The sequence below is a fragment of the Cnephaeus nilssonii genome, assembly GCF_951640355.1.
Source record: "Cnephaeus nilssonii genome assembly, chromosome: 19".
NCBI lineage: Eukaryota > Metazoa > Chordata > Mammalia > Chiroptera > Vespertilionidae > Cnephaeus > Cnephaeus nilssonii.
Window position 1 is genome coordinate 29,440,147 of NC_137090.1, and position 20,054 is coordinate 29,460,200.

Below are 20,054 nucleotides of genomic sequence, written 5' to 3' on the forward strand. Positions count from 1 at the left end.
CCTCTCAGGGCGCGATGAGGATTAAGCAAGGTGTTGGTTGGCTAAATGCACAGAGTGTGTAAGTGCAAGCCAGGTCTGCCGTGGGAGCTCAGAGGCAAAGGATGGGGTCTCTACTATAAAGGGGCTCACAAGCCTGCAGTGCAGGGGGTGACGGGGGCGGGGCGGGGGACTTGAGGGAATACTTGTGCGTTGTTAGAACCAGGAGAAACTTTCCGAGTCCCGCTGTAAGCCTTTCCTCTCGCAAAAAGGAAACGGAAGCCCAGGGGGAGAAGAGGACTTGCTTCCAGGACGTCTCCTGTCTAGACAGAGTGAGCATGAGAGCTCACGGGTGGGTGACTCTCGGCGCAGCCTTCTTGTGACGCTTCCCCTGCCTCTCTCACTTCAGCCAAGGACGCTGATGACATAGCAGTGTGATGGCGATAACGGCTCGGAGACCACAAAAGGGCTCTGGGCCTCGGTGGCAAGAGGGACTCAATAACGTGTGGAATGTAGATAAGCAGGACGTGGCACTCGGGGAGGAGCCTTAAAGGAAAGACAGGTTGAAAGTTGGAGTTGGGTGCAGGCATGCTAGGTAGGGGTGACGGATAAACGGTGGCGTGGAGACTGGAAAATACAGGGCATCCATCCGAGGAAGAGCAAGCCCCCCCCCTTCGTTCCCCCTCCCCCCCGGTCTCTCTCCCCTCCCCCCTCCCCCCCCCCCCCCCGCACTCTCCCCCACCTCCCCGCACTTGGTGGGAAGTAAGCTGGGTGGAAATTGAGAAGTGCCAAAGTAAAGTGCTTGCTAAGATGAAATATGCAGCGTGAGCGTGTTCCCTTAACTGAAACTGTATTTTCCATCCTCAGAAGGCGGTGGATGTTAACTCAGCTTCTGGTAGGAAAAACAGAGGCACAAAAAGTTGAAGTGACCTGGTTAGTCTGAATTATCCCCACACACGGGTTAACTCACCAGGCACAAATTCCTCCCCTCCCTCACCCTTCCTCAGAGACAGCTGATAGGTATAATGGCCTGATATTTACAAATTGATTTTAGAGGGAGGAAGGTTGGGAGAGAAGGAGGGTGGGGGACATCAATTTGTTGTTCCACTTATTGATGCATCCACTGGTTGATTCTTGTATGTGCTCTGACTGGGGATTGAACCGGCAACCGCAAACCAAATTAACTACCCGGCCAGGGCCAGGGCCTGATTTCTTTCACCACATTCCTACCATTGTCCCTCTGGGTCCTTCATGTGGTTCCACGTATGCACAAATCCACAGAAGCCATGGGTGCTGGGTACGACCAAAAATTGCTCACTCTGGGAAGCCTTCGCTTCTCTGTCGCACCTGTACCGTGTCTCCCCCAGACCCACCCAGACCCACCCAGCCCACCGTGGGTGCTTCTGGGTCTCAGATGCCCTGGGTTCTTCTGGAGGATTGGCGACTGGAGCGGCTGGCCAGGAGGCGGTTAGCCTGTCCCACAGAGACCCTGGAGGCAGTCAAGCAGAGAAGAGCTTTTGAATAAACGAAGTGGTTCTGAATGGCCCTGTTGTGGAAATGATTGCACTTGTCAAAGCAAATCGGTGTGTCAGCGAGCTGCGTTGGAAGACACGGTATCTGAGAGGTACGGGAGTCTTGGTGCTACGCACCTGGGCCCTGGGTCCTGTGGTTTTAGCCTCTGACTTGATTTGTAAAATGAATAAATAAATAAATAATAAAACAAAGAAAAGGCATTTTCTCTTGTTGTATGTGTCTTATTCTTGTTGGTGATGAAAAGATGAGGAAGTTAGCACCTATTTTTTTTTTTTGGAATGAAACAAAAGTTTCACCTGCAAGTGCAGAAGGGGCCTGGGAGGTTTGAAGATAAGATATGAAGCCGCTGTCTAAGGGAGGAGAGAGTAAGACTTGGATGGTTAGGGACAGATTGCTTAGCAGGAATGAGTGCCTGTTCAGGTCTGTGATTCTGAATCGAGAGCAAAGCCAGTTTTGCGGTGTGATCTTCTCCGGCCGCATGCGTCCGCCGTGGGGAATGCAGAGGTTGAGTCCTGCTGAGCGAGCTGGGAAGGAGAGGGGGCAAGGGAGCCACTCCACGGCGGACCACGCGTGCCGTGATGCTCACGGGAGACACAGATGTCAGGAACAGGATTTCTCTCTCCAGCCCCCTTCAGTGTTAGCTGAGCCGAGAAGGCGCTGGCCCAAGCAGCAGTGGTGACACCCAGTGACCACTCCTTGAAGTGTAACCTCTGGGTTGTAGGTGGTGAGCAGACCCTGAAGCAGCCTTGTATGAAATAACCGGCGGGGGAGGGGGGGTGTTCTGCTCCACCGGGGAGGCACTCAGCCCTCCCCGACTCCCTCCACAGTTGTCCCTGGCAGGACTCTGTCCCACTGGCCCTGAACTCTCTGTGGGGATGGAGAGGCTGCTGCTCAGCTGGGTAACTGGAAGCAGAGGTCGGGCACCGAAGGCAATCGGGGCTGTTAGCTCAGAGCTGGGCTTCTCTGCTCCGTTCCTGCTGCCCTGGGGTCTAGGACAAGCCACCTGGGACGGCTTTGGGCACTAGGATGGGTTTTTAAAAATACATTTTCGTTACTGATCTCAGAGAGGAAGGGAGAGGGAGAGAGAGATAGAAACATCAGTGATGAGCCCAGATGGCATGGCTCAGGGGTTGAGCATCGACCTATGAACCAGGAGGTCAGGGTCGATTCCCGGTCAGGGCACATGCCTGGGTTGCAGGCTCGATCCCCAGTGTGGGGCGTGCAGGAGGCAGCCGATCCATGATTCTCTCTCATCATTGATGTTTCTCTCTCTCTCTCCCCCTCTTCCTCTCTGAAATCAATAAAAATATATTTTAAAAAATAATGTGCATGAGAGTGTTTCTTACTCTGACCTGGTGCCTGGTTTCAGGTGTTAGTATTAGAAATTTACGCCCAGGAAGACTTTATACATTTTAAGGAGAAAGAAAAGAATTTCAATGGCAATGAAATCCCATCAGAGGCAGGGAACTCCTGGTCACTGGGGGCTCCACCAGAGGCCAGGCGGCAGCCGAAGTCCTTTCCTGGGCTGAGAGCGCAGAGGGAGGAGGGTGTATGAAGCACACAGATGGGGCTTGGAGTCAGACAGACTTAGCGTCACACCCAGCTCTGCCCGTTACTAGCTGTGGCTCCCCTGGCAGGTCGCCGAGCCTCCCAGATCCTCCGTGTACCTGCATGAAGTGCAGACAACTCCTACCTCCCAGAGCTGGTGAGACCCCCGGGACATAGTAAAACTCATTCATTCAGGTCATTCACAATCAAATATTTGGGGCACATACTATGGGGTAGGCACTGTGCTAGGTGCTGGGTGACATTGCACACGTGCAGGCAGACAGTTCTCGTTCAGATCCCACTTACTAGCTGTAGAAACGTATTTCACTGCTTTGAGCCCCAGCGACCTCATATGTAAAGCAAGGGAGAATAATGCCTGCACTAAGGGATTGTTGTCATAATTATGGACTCCCTACAAAGTACTCATCATAAAAGTGACACATAAAAAGTCTAAGAAGTGGCAGTAACTGTGATTAATACAATCACGTTGAAACATGAAAAGGAGGGGCTGCTGGTGGGCCACATTTAAAGCTGGAGACCTAAATGACTTTTCCTTATTGAGAACATTCAATCCATTCTTGAAATAGCCTCACCTGCGTTAAATAAAATATGGGATGCTCTGAGCAGGTGGCTAAGTTGGTTGGAGCGTTGTCCTGTACACCAAAAGGTTGTGGGTTCAGTTCCAGGTCAGGGCACATATCCAGGTTGCAGGTTCGATCCCCAGTTGGGGTGTGTACAGGAGGCAACCGATCGATTTTTCTCTCTCACATCAATGTCTCCCTCTCTCCCTCTTCCTCTTTCTCAAAATAAAATAAAATAAAATAAAATAAATGGAAACAGCCTCCAGTGAGGATTTAAATAAATAAATGAATAAATGAACGAATGAATGGATAAATAAATAAATTATGGGATGTTACTTTCCCTTATACACACCTGCTCACTACTCCCTAAATACTTAATGCAAGAGAGGCTCTGAAGAGGGGTGGTAATATAGAATGGGCAAGACAGGAAGGCTGGGAAAACTGTCTTTAGAGCTCTTTCAGAAGTCTTTTGAAGATATTGTCTTTTTGCAAAAGTATAGTTTCCCTTGCTCTCCCGTGGTGTAGGCACCCCAAATGCCCCTAGGGAAATCCCTGTTTATGGTCTCTGTGTCCATTGGACCAGCTGCCTTGACTTAGAGGAAATGCAAACTTGACCTTTGTCCCCAGTGGGGATCCTGGCCCCACCCCGAGCTGCTAGCTGCAGCCCTTCTCCAGCCTTCTTTCTCCCAGCTTCCGGGTCTTGCCCCTCGCTCAGGCCAGCCCCAGCGGTTCTGAGAGTTCGCTGGCTTTCGCTCCAGCAAGGGGGACTGGCTTCCCGTGGTCTCTGTTTATACCCACAGCTCCGAGAAGGCCTGCTGGCCTGCCACAACTCCTCCCCAGCTGGCCTCTCTCCTTGGAAAACCAAGCACGAGCCCATAAAAGGGCCTGAACACAAAACAAGCATGTACTCATGGGCAAATCAGGGATTTAAAAATGTGACTCTTTCATTCAGGTCAACCTTCCTTTCTTTCCAATGCGGGTGCCTTACGCCTTGCCCTCTCAGCATTTCTCCAGGAGCCTAACCCTCTGCCTCAGGTCTCCCACGGCTGCCACACCCCGGCAGGCTTCCAGATGTTGGGAATGGGTCTAGCGGTCCTATCCCCACTGTAGAAAGACAGTGAAACAAAACTAAGCATTATTGTCGCTTCTTTCACAAGTGTTTAATGAGCACTTACTAAGTACCAGACACTGTTCTAGATACTGGGGGTCGGTGGAGAAGAAAACGGTAAGGTCCCTGTCCTCATGGAACTTATATTCAGGAAGAGGAGAAGGAATAAACAAACATGTAGTGCATTTTCAGGTGGTGATGAGTGCTGTTAAAAAACACACGTGAGGGCCAGGGGAGTGTGGACCATGGAAGTGATCAGGGAGACTTCTCTGAGGAGGTGACTCTAGGCAGGCACTCGAGCAAAGAGAGGGAGGGAGCCATAGGAATAGTGGTGGCAAGGATTGCAGACAGAGGGCACAGCGTGGCCCTGAGGTAGGGGGAGCTGGGCATGTTTGAGGAATGTCAAGGAAGCCCCCCTTTTTTTCTGTGTCATACTGCAACGAGTACTTCGGAATTTTAATTGTGAGGGAATACACATAACATAAACTTTACCATTTTAAAGTATACCGTTCACCCACATTAAGTCTCTGTGCAACCATCACCACCATCCATCTCAGCCCTTTTTTCATCTTCCCAGACGTAAACTCTGTACCCATTAAAACGAACTCCCCATTCCCCTCTCCCCCAGCCCCTGGCAGCCAGCATTCTACTTTCTCTGTGATGAGCACTTTAAATGCGTCATCTCATTTAATCCTCAAAACAACTGTAGGCCATAGGTTTTACTGCCGGGCCCATTCCACAGATTTGGGGAAACTCAGACTGCGGGAACTGCCCGAGGTCACTCAGCTACTCTGTGGAGGAGCGGATCTGAAATGGTTTTCCGGGCTCAGGCTCCTAGTCTTAACCGCCTACCCGGAGGGGGTGAAGGATGCCACTCTGCTGCCCCTCTGACAGCCCAGAGGTGGCCCAGGAGGGGCTAGCAAGGGTTATGAGCAGGTGAGCAGCTTTTCTTGCTAGAGCAGGAAGGTTTGTTGCACCTGACTGGCCCTAACTGTCCGGAAGGAAGGGACTGTTGCCCAGAGACATGGGTGGGGGTGGAGCTAGCAGATTCCTGCCCTGCGTGTTATGGGCTCCGGTGCCAGGGAGTCCACTCCCTCCCTCACCACTTACAAACTGGGAGCTGGGTAAGTTCTCCTTCCAGCCGATTCCCTTCCTTGCAAACAGCATCATGCTGACTTTCCAGGGTGGGTGAGAGGATCGAATGAGATAAGGCACGTAAGATACCTAATCAGTGTCTGGGACGTAGTAGGTGCCCAACAAATGTTCACTCCTTGCCTGGACAGAGCGCGAGCTTCCCGCACTGGCCAGGAACCAGCCTCTTCGCTCCTCCCTCCGGGCCATGCATGCATCCTGTTATTCCACTCAGAGGATGCTTACAAGTAGCCATCTCATTTTACAGACCAAGAAACCAAGGCACAAGGAAGTGAAATAAACTGCCCACAGCTAGTGAGCGTGGCAGAGCCAGGATTTAAACCAGGCAGCATGTAGCAAAGACGAGTCACACTGTGGAAACTGCTCGTGCTCCCCAGCCCCCTCTGGATGCCTGGGTGGGGGTTGGGGGAGGCAGGGACCCTCCCCCTTCCCTCCAACCCGCCTGCCCGGGCCTGGCCTCCGCGGGGGCGCGAGGACCGCTTGTTGGGTCTCACGGTGACTGCCTCCAGCCGCCCCAACCCCCGGCCCGCCGAGGGGCCTGGCGGCGACAGCGGCGCCTGGCAGCGGGGGATTTGGACGCGGCCGCGTCCCCCCCTCCCTCTGCGCCGCCGGGGGTTTGGCCGCGCCGGGGGACTTATCTCCCTTCCCTGGGACAGCCCGCTCCTTCCCGGCATGCCCCGCTCCCAGGAGCCGCCCGGAGTCCCGCGCCCGGACTTTGCCATCGGCGGGGGGCCAGCCCTGGGAGCGCCCCGGAATGCGTCCTGCAGCCGCAGCCTGAGGTGGGTGCGCCCGCCGCCCCGAGCTGCGGGAGAGGGGCCCCGGGCGGGCCGCCCAGACCCTGGGGAGAGGGGGCGCCCGGCCGGCGGGCAGGGTGTGGGGGATCGGGGCGCCGCCTGGGGGGTGGGGAGCCCGCCTGGCCGCCGCTTTGTTGCGGCCACGGTGCTCGTGCGGGCACGGACTAGGAGAAAGTTGGAGCTGCGCGCCCGGTAGCCCCGCGCGGTGCGCGCCCAGGCGCCGGGGGTCCCTCCCAGCCTCCTGGGTGTTCGGGGTGGCCGGGCGGAGGGAAGGAGGTAGGGGCTTGGGTCTGTTTTATCCTTGTGGGTTTAGAACTCAACAGCGGGGAAGGGACTGAGAGAGAAAGAGACAGACAGACACTGGGAACTACCCAAGCTACACAAAGAAAGAAAAACTCCTCTTGAAACACAGAGGAGGAAACACACACAAAGAAACTCTCATACAGACAGATCCCCGAGAAACACGGCAAAAACTCACGAAGCTCATACACATTCACAAACGCACAGGCAGAGAGGAACAAAGCCGGTGGTCTTGGAGGCCATGGGCAGGGGGAGGGGAAAGGGAATTCGGAGAAGGGGAGAGACGGAGGGAGGGGGAACTCTCGCTGGAGTGGAGAGGAAACCGGAGGGGGGAATGGAGAGGCAGAGAGAAATGAGAGGAGGGAAGAATAAGACTAAAGGAGATAGTACTTTAGGAGGGACAGTATAGACACACATCTAGTAGAGAAACTGAGGCAGACCCTGAGAATTAGCTCCCCCACCCCCCAATATATAATCCGAGATACAGGGATGGAAGAGACCCCAGCCATCTCACCCTTGTGGGCAAGTGAGTTCCCGGGGAACGGAGAGGAGCTATGTGAGAACTCTGAGAAAGACCTCCTTGGCACTCTCCACCTTGTCCACCTGGCAAACTCCTATTCATCCTTCAAAACCCAGCTCAAGCATCACCTGCCCTGTGAAGAAGGCTTACCCAGAGAACGTCACGCAATCACAGTTACTCTCTTTTCCGTGTATTTCTGCATATGGCACAGGCATGTGGAGTTGAAATGGTTTGTTGGTCTGCCTACCTCTTCCCCTGGCTCTTCAAGGTTTGAGGTCCATGTCTTAATTTATTTCCAATTTCCAGAATCCAGCCTAGTGCTTGGTACACAGTAGATGGTCAATAAATACTTACTGAATGACAAACAGGAGCACTTGGACCCTCTAAGACAGGGAACATAGAATTAAATCCAAATGGAGGACTCCTAGAGACTCCGAGGTCAAAGCATCCTTTTTTTTTGTAAATGAAGAATTAAAACCAGAGAGGGGCGAAGACTTGGGGACACAAGCAGGAAAAGACCACTGTGAATACATACTTGGAGACTTCCGTGTTCCTCCAGCCGATGAGTTTAAAATAGGTGTGAAAGAACCTCCTGAATGAAAACAATCAATAGCAACCAACAGTTTAATACCAGCTCTACGTTTCCGACACTGAAACGGACCACCAAAACTTCTTCTGGAATGTTTAGACTTCTCTTTACTGTGTAGAAAGGAAGGGGAGGTGAACGCTCACCTCCGCTCACGTGGCTGGCCTTCTGCCTGTATAAACTTGCACAAATGTCTTAACCTCCCTGAACCCCAGTTTCTTCAACTATAAATGGGGATACAAATACCTGTCTCATAGGTTAGAAGAGTTAACACACGACGTGCCTAGCATGGAGCATGCCTTCAGCACACACACTCGTGCCCTTCTCTTTCTGAAGTGGCTGTTCTTCCATGCTCCGGTTGTAAATGTGAAGACAACAGTGTTAGTGAAAATGTTTCCTGCTGTCCCAGGACAGAAGTCCAGCCTGGTCCAGCTGGGGAGCACACTCTTTGTATAAAAGAAGAGGCAAATCTGGGGCATGGCATAAAACGCATCTTGATTCTGTGGAGGCCTTCAGGTCTCTGCGGGTGACTTGGGGCAACCTAACTTCCCCCTCCCAAGCCCCTCCTCCCCCAGCAGGTAAGACCCCACTGCGCCATCCTTTTCCGCACCTTCCTTACCAGGCCTGCTCTGCCCTGTGTCTTTCAAGCTTTAGCACTCGCCGGGAATGTGACCGGGACTGAGGGGCCGCCAGAAGCATGGAGACTGTGGTGATCGTGGCCATAGGCGTGCTGGCCACCATCTTTCTGGCCTCGTTCGCAGCCTTGGTGGTGGTTTGCAGGCAGCGGTACTGCCGACCTCGACCCCGGGACCTGCTGCAGCGCTATGATTCCAAGTGAGTGCACCTGGGCAGGGGAGGGGGAAGGGAGGCTGTGCCCTGGGGCTCCCACAAAAGTAAAAGAAGTTGGTGCTGGGCACCTGGCTCAGCTTTTTGTCTTTGCAATGGTACCTGAAGGCTCTCCTTCCCAGTATAGACCTCAGAGCTTGAGAATGTTCCTAAGCCCCCAACATCCTGAGCAACCTCTGACTCTGTCGCCGAACGAATGAGAAAGCAACTCAACATGGTCACCTAGCATAATGGTGGATCCGTTGCACAAAACGGCCACCTCACTCGGCATTTGGACAAGCCACATCCCTTTCCAACCAAACTCATAGGAGGAGAAATCCAATGCTTACATGTCTAACCAGCAGACACTTGGTGGTGTGAAATCCCAGCATGGGCCTATCTCTCTGCTCAGATTTCTTTTTTTTAGTATATATATATATCTATATTTTTTAGTATATTTTTATTGATTTCAGAGAGGAAGGGAGAAGGAGAGAGAGGTAGAAACGTCAGTGAGGAGAGAGAATCATTGATCGGCTGCCTCCTGCATGTCCCACACTGGGGATCAAGCCCGCAACCCGGGTATGTGCCCTGACCGGGACTCGAACTTCGACCTCCTGGTTCATAGGTTGACGCTTAACCACTGAGCCACACCGGCCGGGCTCTGTAACTTTTCTCTTGTTGTTTTCGTGCCTTGCTTGCTCCTTGATTCACTGTCGAGCCATGTGTCCTGCCCGTGACTGCAATCCCATTAGCTCAGGTTTGGATCCAGGACAAGCGGTCCTGCTTGACTTATTCACTCCCGTCAGCCTTTGGGGGTGGGGGGTACGTGGGCCTCTGTGCGGAGGGGTCAGCAGCAGTCGTCCCTCCTGAAGCCGCTTCCCTGGGCTCTTCCTTCCAGGCCCATTGTGGACCTCATCGGTGCCATGGAGACCCAGTCCGAGCCCTCTGAGCTAGAACTGGACGACGTCGTCATCACCAACCCCCACATCGAGGCCATTCTGGAGAACGAGGACTGGATCGAGGATGCCTCGTAAGGCCTTGGGGAGGGCCTGCCTTCCTGGAGCTCCTGGGGATGGTGGGCGGGACTCCCTTGCGCCCTTTTCTGGCTTCCTGCGCCTGAACACCTGACTGGGCACCCAGGAGCCCTGTGTCCGTTTCTGCTCTTCCCCTGCTCTCATGAGGAGGGAAATCAGAATATGACATAACAGTGTTTGTCTGGGACTCACCCCCACCCCTCAGGTTGCAGACCTGAACACTGGGGTTCATAGGTGTATGCCAAAAGTTGTTAGAAAGTCACCCTGAGGTGCTTGGTTATCCTTGGGGTGCCCTTGAATCTGACAGGCAGGCTCTGGGGATGCAGCCTTTGTCCTCCGTGTCCTCAGGGATCTCTCCGTCCCACAGGAGGCACTCCATTCCCCCATCATTTAGTCATTCACTCACCGGGCAGGTGTCTGTCTGTGAGGCCATGTGCGCAGGGCCCTGGGCCAGGCACCAAAGATGGAGACAGAATTCTACTAAGTACGGTATCTCAGAAATGATAGGGGTCTCTGTGCACAGCCCAGTGGGGGCACGGCGGAGGCGGTGTCTGCAGTTGCCTGGGGTGGGGAGGTGGGGGTGGAAGGAACAGCGTCAGAAGCTCAGAGCACGACTTGATTGGCGGGGAGTAGTGTTGACAAAGCGCTGGTTAGGTGCGGGTGGGAGGAGAAGGTTAAGGACAGAGGGCCTTCCTCACTAGCTCCTGACTTGTTCATTCGAACGTGACGAGGCATCGCTGCTCTTAGGTGGTGCCCAGGTGTGCAGAGCTGGGTGAGGAGCAGTGGTGGGGGCTGGGGGGAGGGGGGCCTCTGAAGATAAGCACTGACACGCTCTTCTTGTCTCCCCAGGGGTCTCATGTCCCACTGCATTGCCATCTTGAAGGTAATACGCTTTGATCCCCCCAGGTGATAAAGGGGTGGTCAGCAGAGCACCCCGGTGCACAACTGGTTAGAGTCGGAAGCAGCCTTAGGAAGGGCACGGAACCCTTGCAGGAGGCCTTTTAACCTGCCTGAAGCTTGGAGGTTCGGCAGTTTGCCTCCATTCCTACAGGGACTGTCTGGCATACTGCAGGGGCCGGGTTGCACCTGCTCCTCATAGCACAGTGACCTGTGGGAAAAACCACGTGGGTAGTCACCAGCCACATTGTCGCCGGCCGTGGACACAGCTGTGTGCCCGAGACTGTGTAGCTGCTGAGGGGGAAACGGGGCTTCCCATCTTCCCCCTGGGCACTTTTTAAAAAAATATATTTTTTATTGATTTCAGAGAGGAAGGGAGAGGGAGAAAGAGATAGAAACATCAATGATGAGAGAGAATCACCGATCGGCTGCCTCCCGCACACCCACCACTGGGGACCGAGCCCGAAACCCAGGCATGTGCCCCCGACCGGAATTGAACCCGGGACCCTTCAGTCCGCAGGTCGAAGCTCTATCCACTGAGCCAAACCCGCCAGGGCGTGGGCACTTTCTTTCATTCACAGAGAGCTCAGCCCTGCATAGTGGGTTGGGTTCTATATCTGGCTTCTCCAATACCAGAAAGCCCGTCACCGTCCCTCTTTGGCGATGACAGCAGGCAGCCAAATGGGACAGTCAGTGCTAAAAAATCCAAACCACGAGTACTTCAAATTGAAGACAGACTTTTTTTTTTCTCTCTCCTTAAATGTCTGCAGCCTCCAGGACCGGGTGAAAAATTGCACCCAATTTGCATTTTGGGTAATTTTTATAGTTTCAGCATTTGTTTTTCAATGTTTGCCAGACACGATCCTGCCTAATGGAATCATAGTAATATTGAAATACTTGGCCGTTGGTAAATAGTGTTGGTTTCTTCATATCTGTAACCTGGGAAACCGCACATTTATCTTTATCTAGGAATTATTCAGAATTTCAAAACCAATAGCTTCATCTTTGCTTCAGCGTCTTGCTGTGTAAGATATTAAAACACCTTTCCTCCCGCCTCTTCCTCCGCTGCCTCTCTCGGGGGACAACGCAATGCCTAGTAGGACATTGTTGTCACCCATCCTGGCTTTTTATATAATTCCAAGAAGCTCTCGGGGTATAGATGCGGTTGTAGACAGAGATAGAGCAATCGTGGCATATTCCACCTCTCTTCCCCCAGCCGGGACGTGTCCTGGCCCTGGCTTTTGTCCCTTCCTGTGCCTATTAGAGGAGGAGGACAGTGGCCCCTGAGGGAGAGGATGAGTCAGCCGGAAGGAGTCTTTTATTTATTCATTTGTTATTTATTTTTATTCTTTATTGTTTATAGTATTACATATGTTTCCTTTTTCCCCCACCGACCCCTCCCCGGCCACTCCCACCCCCCAGTGTCCGTGTCCATTGGTCATGCTCATATGTGTGCATGCAAGTCCTTTGGTTGACCTCTTACCCCTTCCTCCCTCCACCCTCTGTTCGATGTTTCTCTGTCTCTGGATCTATTTTTGTTCATCAGTTTACATTGTTCATTATATTCCACAAACGAGTGAGACCATGTGATACTTATCTTTCTCCGACTGGCTTATTTCGCTTAGCAGACGGAAGGAGTCTTATTGGGTTGGGATCAATGGTCCGCCTTGGGGACCTCAGATCAAAGGAGAGGCTCTCACCTTCCTGTTGAGATCCCAGGGTCATTTTGCTGTGGCCACCTGCCCTTGAGTCCCTGTGGTGGGGGCTCCCGGGATCTCTCCTGGGTGGGCTCCTGGGCTCCTTGGTGTCCCCTCTTTTGCAGCCGCAACGTAAGGTAGGTGATGGAACTTCTTTAGAACCATCCAGGCTCTACCATCAGGGAGGTGCGGGAGGGGAGACCGGGACTTTGGGGGTGGCCAGCGGAGTTGGCGGCTGATGAGAAAGGCACGAGTCATGCCTGTTTCCTGCGTTTTTCCAAGGCTCTTGCATCACCATCCAGACAAACATGCTAATGTGTCCCCTGGAGGGTTGTTGAGATAAGTGGCGCTTTTGGAGGATGTGCTGAAAGGGAGCAGGTGTCCCTGGTCCAGCCAGGCTCCTGAGGGTGCCCCGTGGGCGGTGGAAGACTAAACCAGGAGGTGAAGGAATAGAAAGAGAAAGTGGGTGTTCCCCCTCACACGAGATGGTGAAATTAGAGCACACGATTTTTCTTAGACAGATTATTTCAGTTTAGACTTCTCTACGCCCACACCCTGACCCCGGCCTGAGGTTCCTGCCCCTCCCTCCTCACCCGGCCGTGTTCTCAGCGTCGGCCTCTTCCACCTCATTTCCTCTCCTTTCTGTGTACTTTTCACTTCCATTTGACCATTTGGATTAGGGGGCCCAGCTGTGGGATGAGACCCAAGGCGGGGGTCCTGTTTGTCTTTGTGGGGGGTGGCAGAAGCCCCTCGGGACCTGGGTCACCCCTCATCACCTCTGTCCTCCTTGCTGCCTTAGATCTGTCACACTCTGACAGAAAAACTTGTTGCCATGACAATGGGCTCAGGGGCCAAGATGAAGACTTCAGCCAGCGTCAGCGACATCATCGTGGTGGCCAAGCGGATCAGCCCCAGGTGAGCGGCCAGGCCTTCACCCCCACACTCCACGGGGCCAGGCTCCTGGGGGCGGGGGGGAGAGGGGGGGAACCACACAGACCACTTGAATGATTTACCTCCCGAACACCCGTAGGGCATCCAGCAGGGGTTGGGTGGGGAGACTTTCAAGCTAAGATGTTTCACACCGTCCCCCCACCTCCAGGGGGCTTTTGGGGAAATTCCAACATATGACGAGTGCTGACTCTTCTACTCCACACATCCCACTGTGGCTGCCCCCTTCTTTTTTTTTTTTTTAAAAATGTTTTTAATAGATTTTCAGAAAAAGAGGAAGAGAGAGGGATAGAGAGGTAGAAACATCGATGAGAAGGAAACTTCATCCATCGGCTACCTCCTGCACGCTCCCTACTGGGGATGGAGCCTGCAACCTGGGCATGTGCCCTGATCCGGAATCGAACCGGTGACCTCTTGGTTCCTGGGTCGATGCTCAGTCACTGAGCCACACCGGCTGGGCTACCCCCTCCTTCTCAGTCCCATTCCAGCCGGGGCTGCTTTCCTCCTCTTTGCCTTTGTCCCAGGCTTCGGGTCAGTAAGCACATTTCCCGCACCCCCATCTGCTGTGACCTCGTGGCCATGTCCTGTCTCCCACCCGTATCTGTACTGGAGACTAATTCGGGGGTGGCTGGCACCCACTGCTCCATCCATGGCCCAGCCAGCAGCCTCCAGGACTGAGTGGGAGGTGAAGCCGTACATCACTGGGCTCTCCCAAATTCCAGGCATCTGCAAAATCCCGTGTGGGAGGCAACCAGCGGATTGCAGTCAACAGCTACACCCCCTCCTGTGGGCTCAATTTGGTGAAGAAAAATAAAGCCCTTTTCTTAGAAGGGCTGTGCTAAGTTTGTGCTGCCATCTGGTGGCTGGTATGTGGATGTGCCTGAGTGGGGTGTTGTCCCTGTCCAGCCACATCCCTGGTGGGAATGGTGGCCCCCCAACTCCCACTCCAAGTTCCAGGGGCCCTTTTTCTCCTGGTGGCTGTGGCCTAGGGTGAATCATGAGGAGCCAGCCCTCTGAGGGCATAGGAAAGAGTTGGTGCACTTGAACTCTGTCCAGGGAGTTCAGTGTGTTGAGAGAGTGGGAGGGACTCCGCCCAGAACCGTTCTTGGCTTTCTGTGGAGCTCTCCCCGGTGGGTGCGGTCCCAGGATTTATATCAGCCGAGGTCGGCTCCTGGCCCGAAGGGCCCTCGAACCAGGCTCTGGGCAAGCCCCAGACCGTCCTCTGGCCACTCAGTGTCAATAGAGACTCCCCATTGCTCATACCTGCTGGACCTCCATCGTGTGCCCTGTCACTCCTAAGAGCCACCCCAGCGGGGCTGACAAATTCACTTGGAACCAGGTTATGAGGCAGCATTGCCAGGAGGGGTCGGAGGAGGAAAGAGATGGAGGATGAGTCCAGGGCTGGGTGGTCAGGATGAGCAGTGGTGCTAGGGTGTGGGTGTGGCATTGCTCAGAGGGCGGGCTTGACCTGGTGCCCCCTGGCCCATCCTGCAGAGCACCTCGGACTGCTTCCAGAACATTCCCGCCAGAATTCAATCTGTGTCCTTGCTTTGCCTTGTTGTCCTCGCACGTCATTTTCCTCTGGCCGGTTCTGTCCTGTTGTTTTTCTTGCTCCATTTATTCCACGTGGTGTGTTGGTAGCATCTTAGTTTCAAGGGGCATGGCGTCAGCTCCAGGCGCCATGGAGACAGGCCGGCTGGGCAGAGGCTGGAGTGGCCATCCCTCTGCATGTTCTCACCAGCCCCGCAGCGCCCCCTCGATGACCCCCCCCCCCGCCCCGAGACCAGAGCATTTAAGGACATCTATTTTCAAGTGCGTTTAAAAATCAGATAATACATTGTTATTTTTTTCTTCCTGATTATCACATGGCCAAGAGCAAAAACTTGGAGCAAAACCTTGTACCATGCAAATCAGAATGAATAGTTTGTTTTTTTTCCTGAACTAGATTAAAAAAAAAAAAATTAACCACAAGCTCTACCATGTGTTAAAAAGAAATACAGTGGAGCAATTTGCCCCCAAATTAAACTTGTAGGGCTTATTTTTTTAGTGTTCTATATAACCTTTAACCATGGTTTTTTTTTCCAAACACAAAAATAATAAATACCTGTAAAAAGAAAAACATTGCAGATACGGATTATCTAGAAAGTGAAGTATCCCCTAATTCTACCCCCTCCCAGCTCCTGGGGGTCACTGCTATTGAATAGTGAGTATCACTCTGACTATTTTTCTCTGCATTTCATGGCTTTTATTTTATTTTTATGCAAATGGGACCCATCAAACTCTACATATGTTGGGCAGTGTGTCTTTTTAATTTAGTAGTGTATCTTGAACATCATCTCAGGTGTTGGACCATGTACTTTTCAAATCATTGGAACTAAAACCAAACCAGAAAACAAAATACTCTCTAAACTGAACCTGAAGTCTTCCTACGTCTCAGGTGGAGAATGCAAAAGCCGTTAGAGAAAGAACCACCTAAGACGTGAGCCTGGATATTAAAAGAGAAGAACTGGGCTAAGAAAAGGTAGAAAGGAGGGAGGGTGTGAAGGCGCTAAGGAGAGTGAGATACTGAAAGCCCTGTGCCTCCCCTCAGAGTGGACGATGTTGTGAAGTCGATGTACCCGCCGCTGGACCCGAAGCTCCTGGATGCACGGTGAGATGGCCGCCCCTCCCTCCATGCTGCCGGCTCACGGCTTGATCAGATCTGTGAGGTCGGCTGTCTGGGTTGGTGGGGAGAAGGCCGTATTGCTGGATTCCTGGGCTGCCCTGGGCCTTGGGTACCATTCAGTGCAATGTGAATGGTCAACCAACCAGTGAGCCACACCTGGCTGGGGGATTCTGAATCAACGAGGATGCTCGAGGTGGGGCGTGGATACCCTCTCTTTAAGTGGGTAGCAGTGGGATGTGCTCATCCAATTGGCTAGATGCAGGTTGTCCCATAACACTCTCTTCTGGAGCCTTGTCATTGGTGAGCAGCGGACAGTGGGCACCACAGTCTCAAATAAGCTAATGAGACACAGCGTATTATATTCTCACTAGAGGCCTGGTGCACGAATTCGTGCACGGGTGGGGTCCGGTCGGCCTGCTCCTTTTGGGGCCAATCGGGGCCAGGCCAGCCAGGGGCAGGGGCCGTGGGCAGTTGGGTGGGGCCGATCTGGGCCCCGATTGGGCCGGTTGGCTGCCACAGTGTGCATCATAGCAACCAGTCATTCCATCATTCTGGTTGCTTGGCTTTTATATATATAGATTAAAGGCTCCCAAATCCTCAGGTAACCTTGTTTAACTTAGCCCCTCCCAAATTTGTCCGAGCATCTGTAAATTGCAAGCTCACCCACCTCCTTGGGAAGGGGCTCCGGTTTGGGGAACAGACTATAGACTTCAGACCAGTTGGGCTTTGGCACGAAGTTCCTTCTTTCTGGGGGGACCTGATCCTGTTGTTGTTTTTCCTAGGACAACGGCCCTGCTCCTGTCTGTCAGTCATCTGGTGCTGGTGACCAGGAATGCCTGCCACCTGACCGGGGGCCTGGATTGGGTAGACCAGTCGCTGTCCGCTGCTGAGGAGCACTTGGAAGTCCTTCGAGAAGCAGCCCTGGCCTCTGAGCCAGAGAAGGGCCCCCCAGGCCCTGAGGGCTTCCTGCAGGAGCAGTCGGCCATCTAGTGCCGGCTGGCCAGCCGCTGACCACAAGGGTGGCCCCGGCGGCCCGGCTGAGCCTTCCACTTTTCCTGTCGTTAGTTCCGCACGGCTCGGGGGCCCAGCTGTGTGCATCATACATCAGGAGAGCCCGTGCGTCGATGCCTCTGCTGCAGTTGCAGATGGTGGCTGGCGAGTGGCAGTCTGACACCACAGTTAGGGGAGACGCCATTCACCGTCTGCGCAGCAGCCCTCTGAGCACGGGTGGACTCTAACCTTTATTGGGCTCACCTGGTGCTTTCAGGGAACCTGAGCCACCTAAGGATTCTTAGGAGGTTTCACATCACAATCAGCATTTCTGGCTTCCCTTGAACAATCAGAAGGTGAGGCAACTCTGACCTGCATTTTCCAAAGAGGGCAATCAATTGGAACCAAGTAGGAGTAGCCTTTTTTTTTTTTTTTTAATCCTCACCTGAGGATACTTTCCCATTAATTTTTAGAGAGAGACACAGAGAGAGAAGCATCCATCTGTGAGAGACGCATAGATTGGTTGCTTCCTGCACATGCTCTGACCGGGGCCAGGAATGGAGCCTGCAACCGAGGTACATGCCCCTGACCGGAATCGAACCTGGGACCCTTCAGTCCGCAGGCCAAAGCTCTATCCACTGAGCCAAACTGGCTAGGGTGGGGTTGCCTCTTTTTGCAAGACTTGGACTCTCTCACCTGGTCTGTTTCATTGATTTGTGTTATCTGCCCGTTCCCTGAGGCATCTGAGTCCCTCCTCCTCTGCACAGGTGTGTGTTTGAAGGTGAGCACCCCAGAGTTGAATATTCCCTTTTCATCATTATGCCTGTAATTTGACCTAGTTACCACTAGGTGGATAGTAAATGCATACTTAGGTTTTTCTCTAGTGTGTGGTTATTGAGTCAGATTCAAATGCGTGGGGGACATATTTGTCCGAGAACCGAGGGTGGAAGGAGAGAGCCTAGGAATCCTCAGCATGCTTTGTGCGTGTGACTCAGTGAAATATTTCAGCGCCCTGAGTTCACTTTAGCAATGCGTCCATGAAGGACGTGTTCTGCGTGCTTTGGACATCGGTGTGTGTTGTAAAGGTTGAAAGGTGAGGGACATTTTTATGACTTGAGACCTGTGTGAGGTCGAGAATCACAGCTGCACAATCCAGATGCACATCCTGATTGCGCCATTTCCTGCACGAGGGCAGGAACGCCTGAAGTACTTTGCTTCCTCCCAGGTTCTCAGAGCCAGGCTGGCTCTGGGGGCAGGGCCTGGCTTGGGGGCTGCCTTGGTTCACGTCTGATGCGGTGAAGCATGTTCGGAGCTCCGCATCAGTTCTCATTTAACGTTCTCTGCCCTGACTCAAGTCAGCAAATCCCTCAGCCTGATTCCGGACAACCAGGAACCCATATCCCCAAGCCCAAGATTTGGGCCTTGCTTGTCACTGAGATGTGTCATTGGGCCCATTTCAGTCTTTCCTGGAGAGCAGGATGTGTGTAACCAGCAGAGTGCACAATTCCCATCTGGGGAGATGGCATCGAGAGAGGGAAGCTGGAGTTCCACTCTCATGGACTGAAGGATGGATTCTTTTTGTTGTTAATCCTCACTCTTACTTTTTCATTGATTTTTAGAGAGAGTGGAAGAGAGAGAAACATTGATGTGAGAGAAACACACCGATTGGTTGCCTTCTGCACAAGCCCTAACCAGGCCCCGGGCCGGGAAGGAGACTGCAACTGAGGTACACGCCCTTGACCGGAATTGAACCCGGGACACGTTGGTCTGCAGGCCAGCGCTCTATCCACTGAGCCAAACCGGCTAGGGCCGTGGTCGGCAAACTGCGGCTCGCGAGCCACATGCGGCTCTTTGGCCCCTTGAGTGTGGCTCTTCCACAAAATACCACGGCCTGGGCGAGTCTATTTTGAAGAAGTGGCGTGAGAAGTTTAAAAAAATTTGGCTCTCAAAAGAAATTTCAATCGTTGTACTGTTGATATTTGGCTCTGTTGACTAATGAGTTTGCCTACCACTGGGCTAGGGTGAAGGATAGATTCTTGATCACAGGGGACACCTTATTGGATGGCCCACTCCCATCAACTCGGACTGCATGCTATATGGTAGTTAACGTTCCTGTCCTGCTGGTGAGCTGTGAGTGGGAAATACCCACAGAGCCACTTGGACTTTTCTATTTGTGGCCTCCATAAATAGACACCCATAGTCCTCCTGGTTTTGTCCTTTTCCCCTCCCTTTCAAACCTGTTTCATAACCAGACCGGAAACTCATACTAGGCTCGCAATGGCTGCTACAGTTGTAAATGTCCCCTGCACTTAACCTGGACCAGAGCCCTAAGCCAAAGAGAAGAAACCCTGAGTTGACCTCTCAGATACCACCCACCAGGTGTGGGGTTGGAGGTGGAGACGTTTCCCCTGAAGTGACCCCCAGTGACACCTCTGAGCCCTGGCGAGTCCCAGCACACCTGCCTCCTGAGGCCCTGAGCTGCTGCCCTTTGCGTGGTGAGGAGAGGTGGCTGAAGACAGAGGAAGTGTCTGCTAGATGGCAGGACCCCTGCTTCTGCTGCTCTGTAGTTTTTCCTTTCATCCCCAGGGCAGGGCAAGTTAAAGGTCTCTGGATAAGGGTGGTGTTGAGGTGGAGCGGATGGTTGAGGTGGAGCACCAACTGCTGTTTGGGAGTTGGCGGAAGTTACTTCCTCCCTTGGGAGGGGCTGGTTGGGAGCACCTGGGATCTAGCCAGGAGGTTTCCCGGAGGACAGACACCCCCCAAGTCCCTCGTTCACTAGTGCCTATGTGCATGGTGGTAGATCTTTTCTTCCATGACCCCCACCCCCTCTTTCCCTGGAGTGGGAGCATCAGACTAAAATTCTAAATGAAGAAGGAATTAGGGACAGGATTTGAGTGTGA

The 20,054-nt window shown here is 53.1% G+C and overlaps 1 protein-coding gene across 2 annotated transcripts; it reads left to right on the forward strand.

Moving 5' to 3' along the window:
• Positions 1–5,798: 5,798 nt before the first annotated feature.
• Positions 5,799–18,033, forward strand: TMEM98 (transmembrane protein 98). Of its 2 annotated transcripts, none has more exons than XM_079798085.1 (7): positions 5,799–5,870; positions 8,747–8,932; positions 9,822–9,953; positions 10,807–10,840; positions 13,351–13,466; positions 16,090–16,149; positions 16,947–18,033. In XM_079798085.1, the coding sequence occupies exons 2-7, from the start codon at positions 8,796–8,798 to the stop codon at positions 17,152–17,154; spliced, it is 687 nt and encodes a 228-aa protein (XP_079654211.1). In that variant the 5' UTR covers positions 5,799–5,870; positions 8,747–8,795; the 3' UTR covers positions 17,155–18,033. The 2 variants fall into 2 exon arrangements, with proteins under 2 accessions (XP_079654211.1, XP_079654210.1); XM_079798084.1 differs by lacking the exon at positions 5,799–5,870 and adding an exon at positions 5,984–6,677.
• Positions 18,034–20,054: the final 2,021 nt, after the last annotated feature.

Bases quoted from the DNA above. Each gene is read 5' to 3' on its own strand.
- TMEM98 (XM_079798085.1), top strand. From the start codon at position 8,796: ATGGAGACTGTGGTGATCGTGGCCATAGGCGTGCTGGCCACCATCTTT. The intron at 8,933-9,821 runs GTGAGTGCACCT...TCTTCCTTCCAG, and splicing joins CTGCAGCGCTATGATTCCAA to GCCCATTGTGGACCTCATCG. The intron at 10,841-13,350 runs GTAATACGCTTT...TTGCTGCCTTAG, and splicing joins ACTGCATTGCCATCTTGAAG to ATCTGTCACACTCTGACAGA.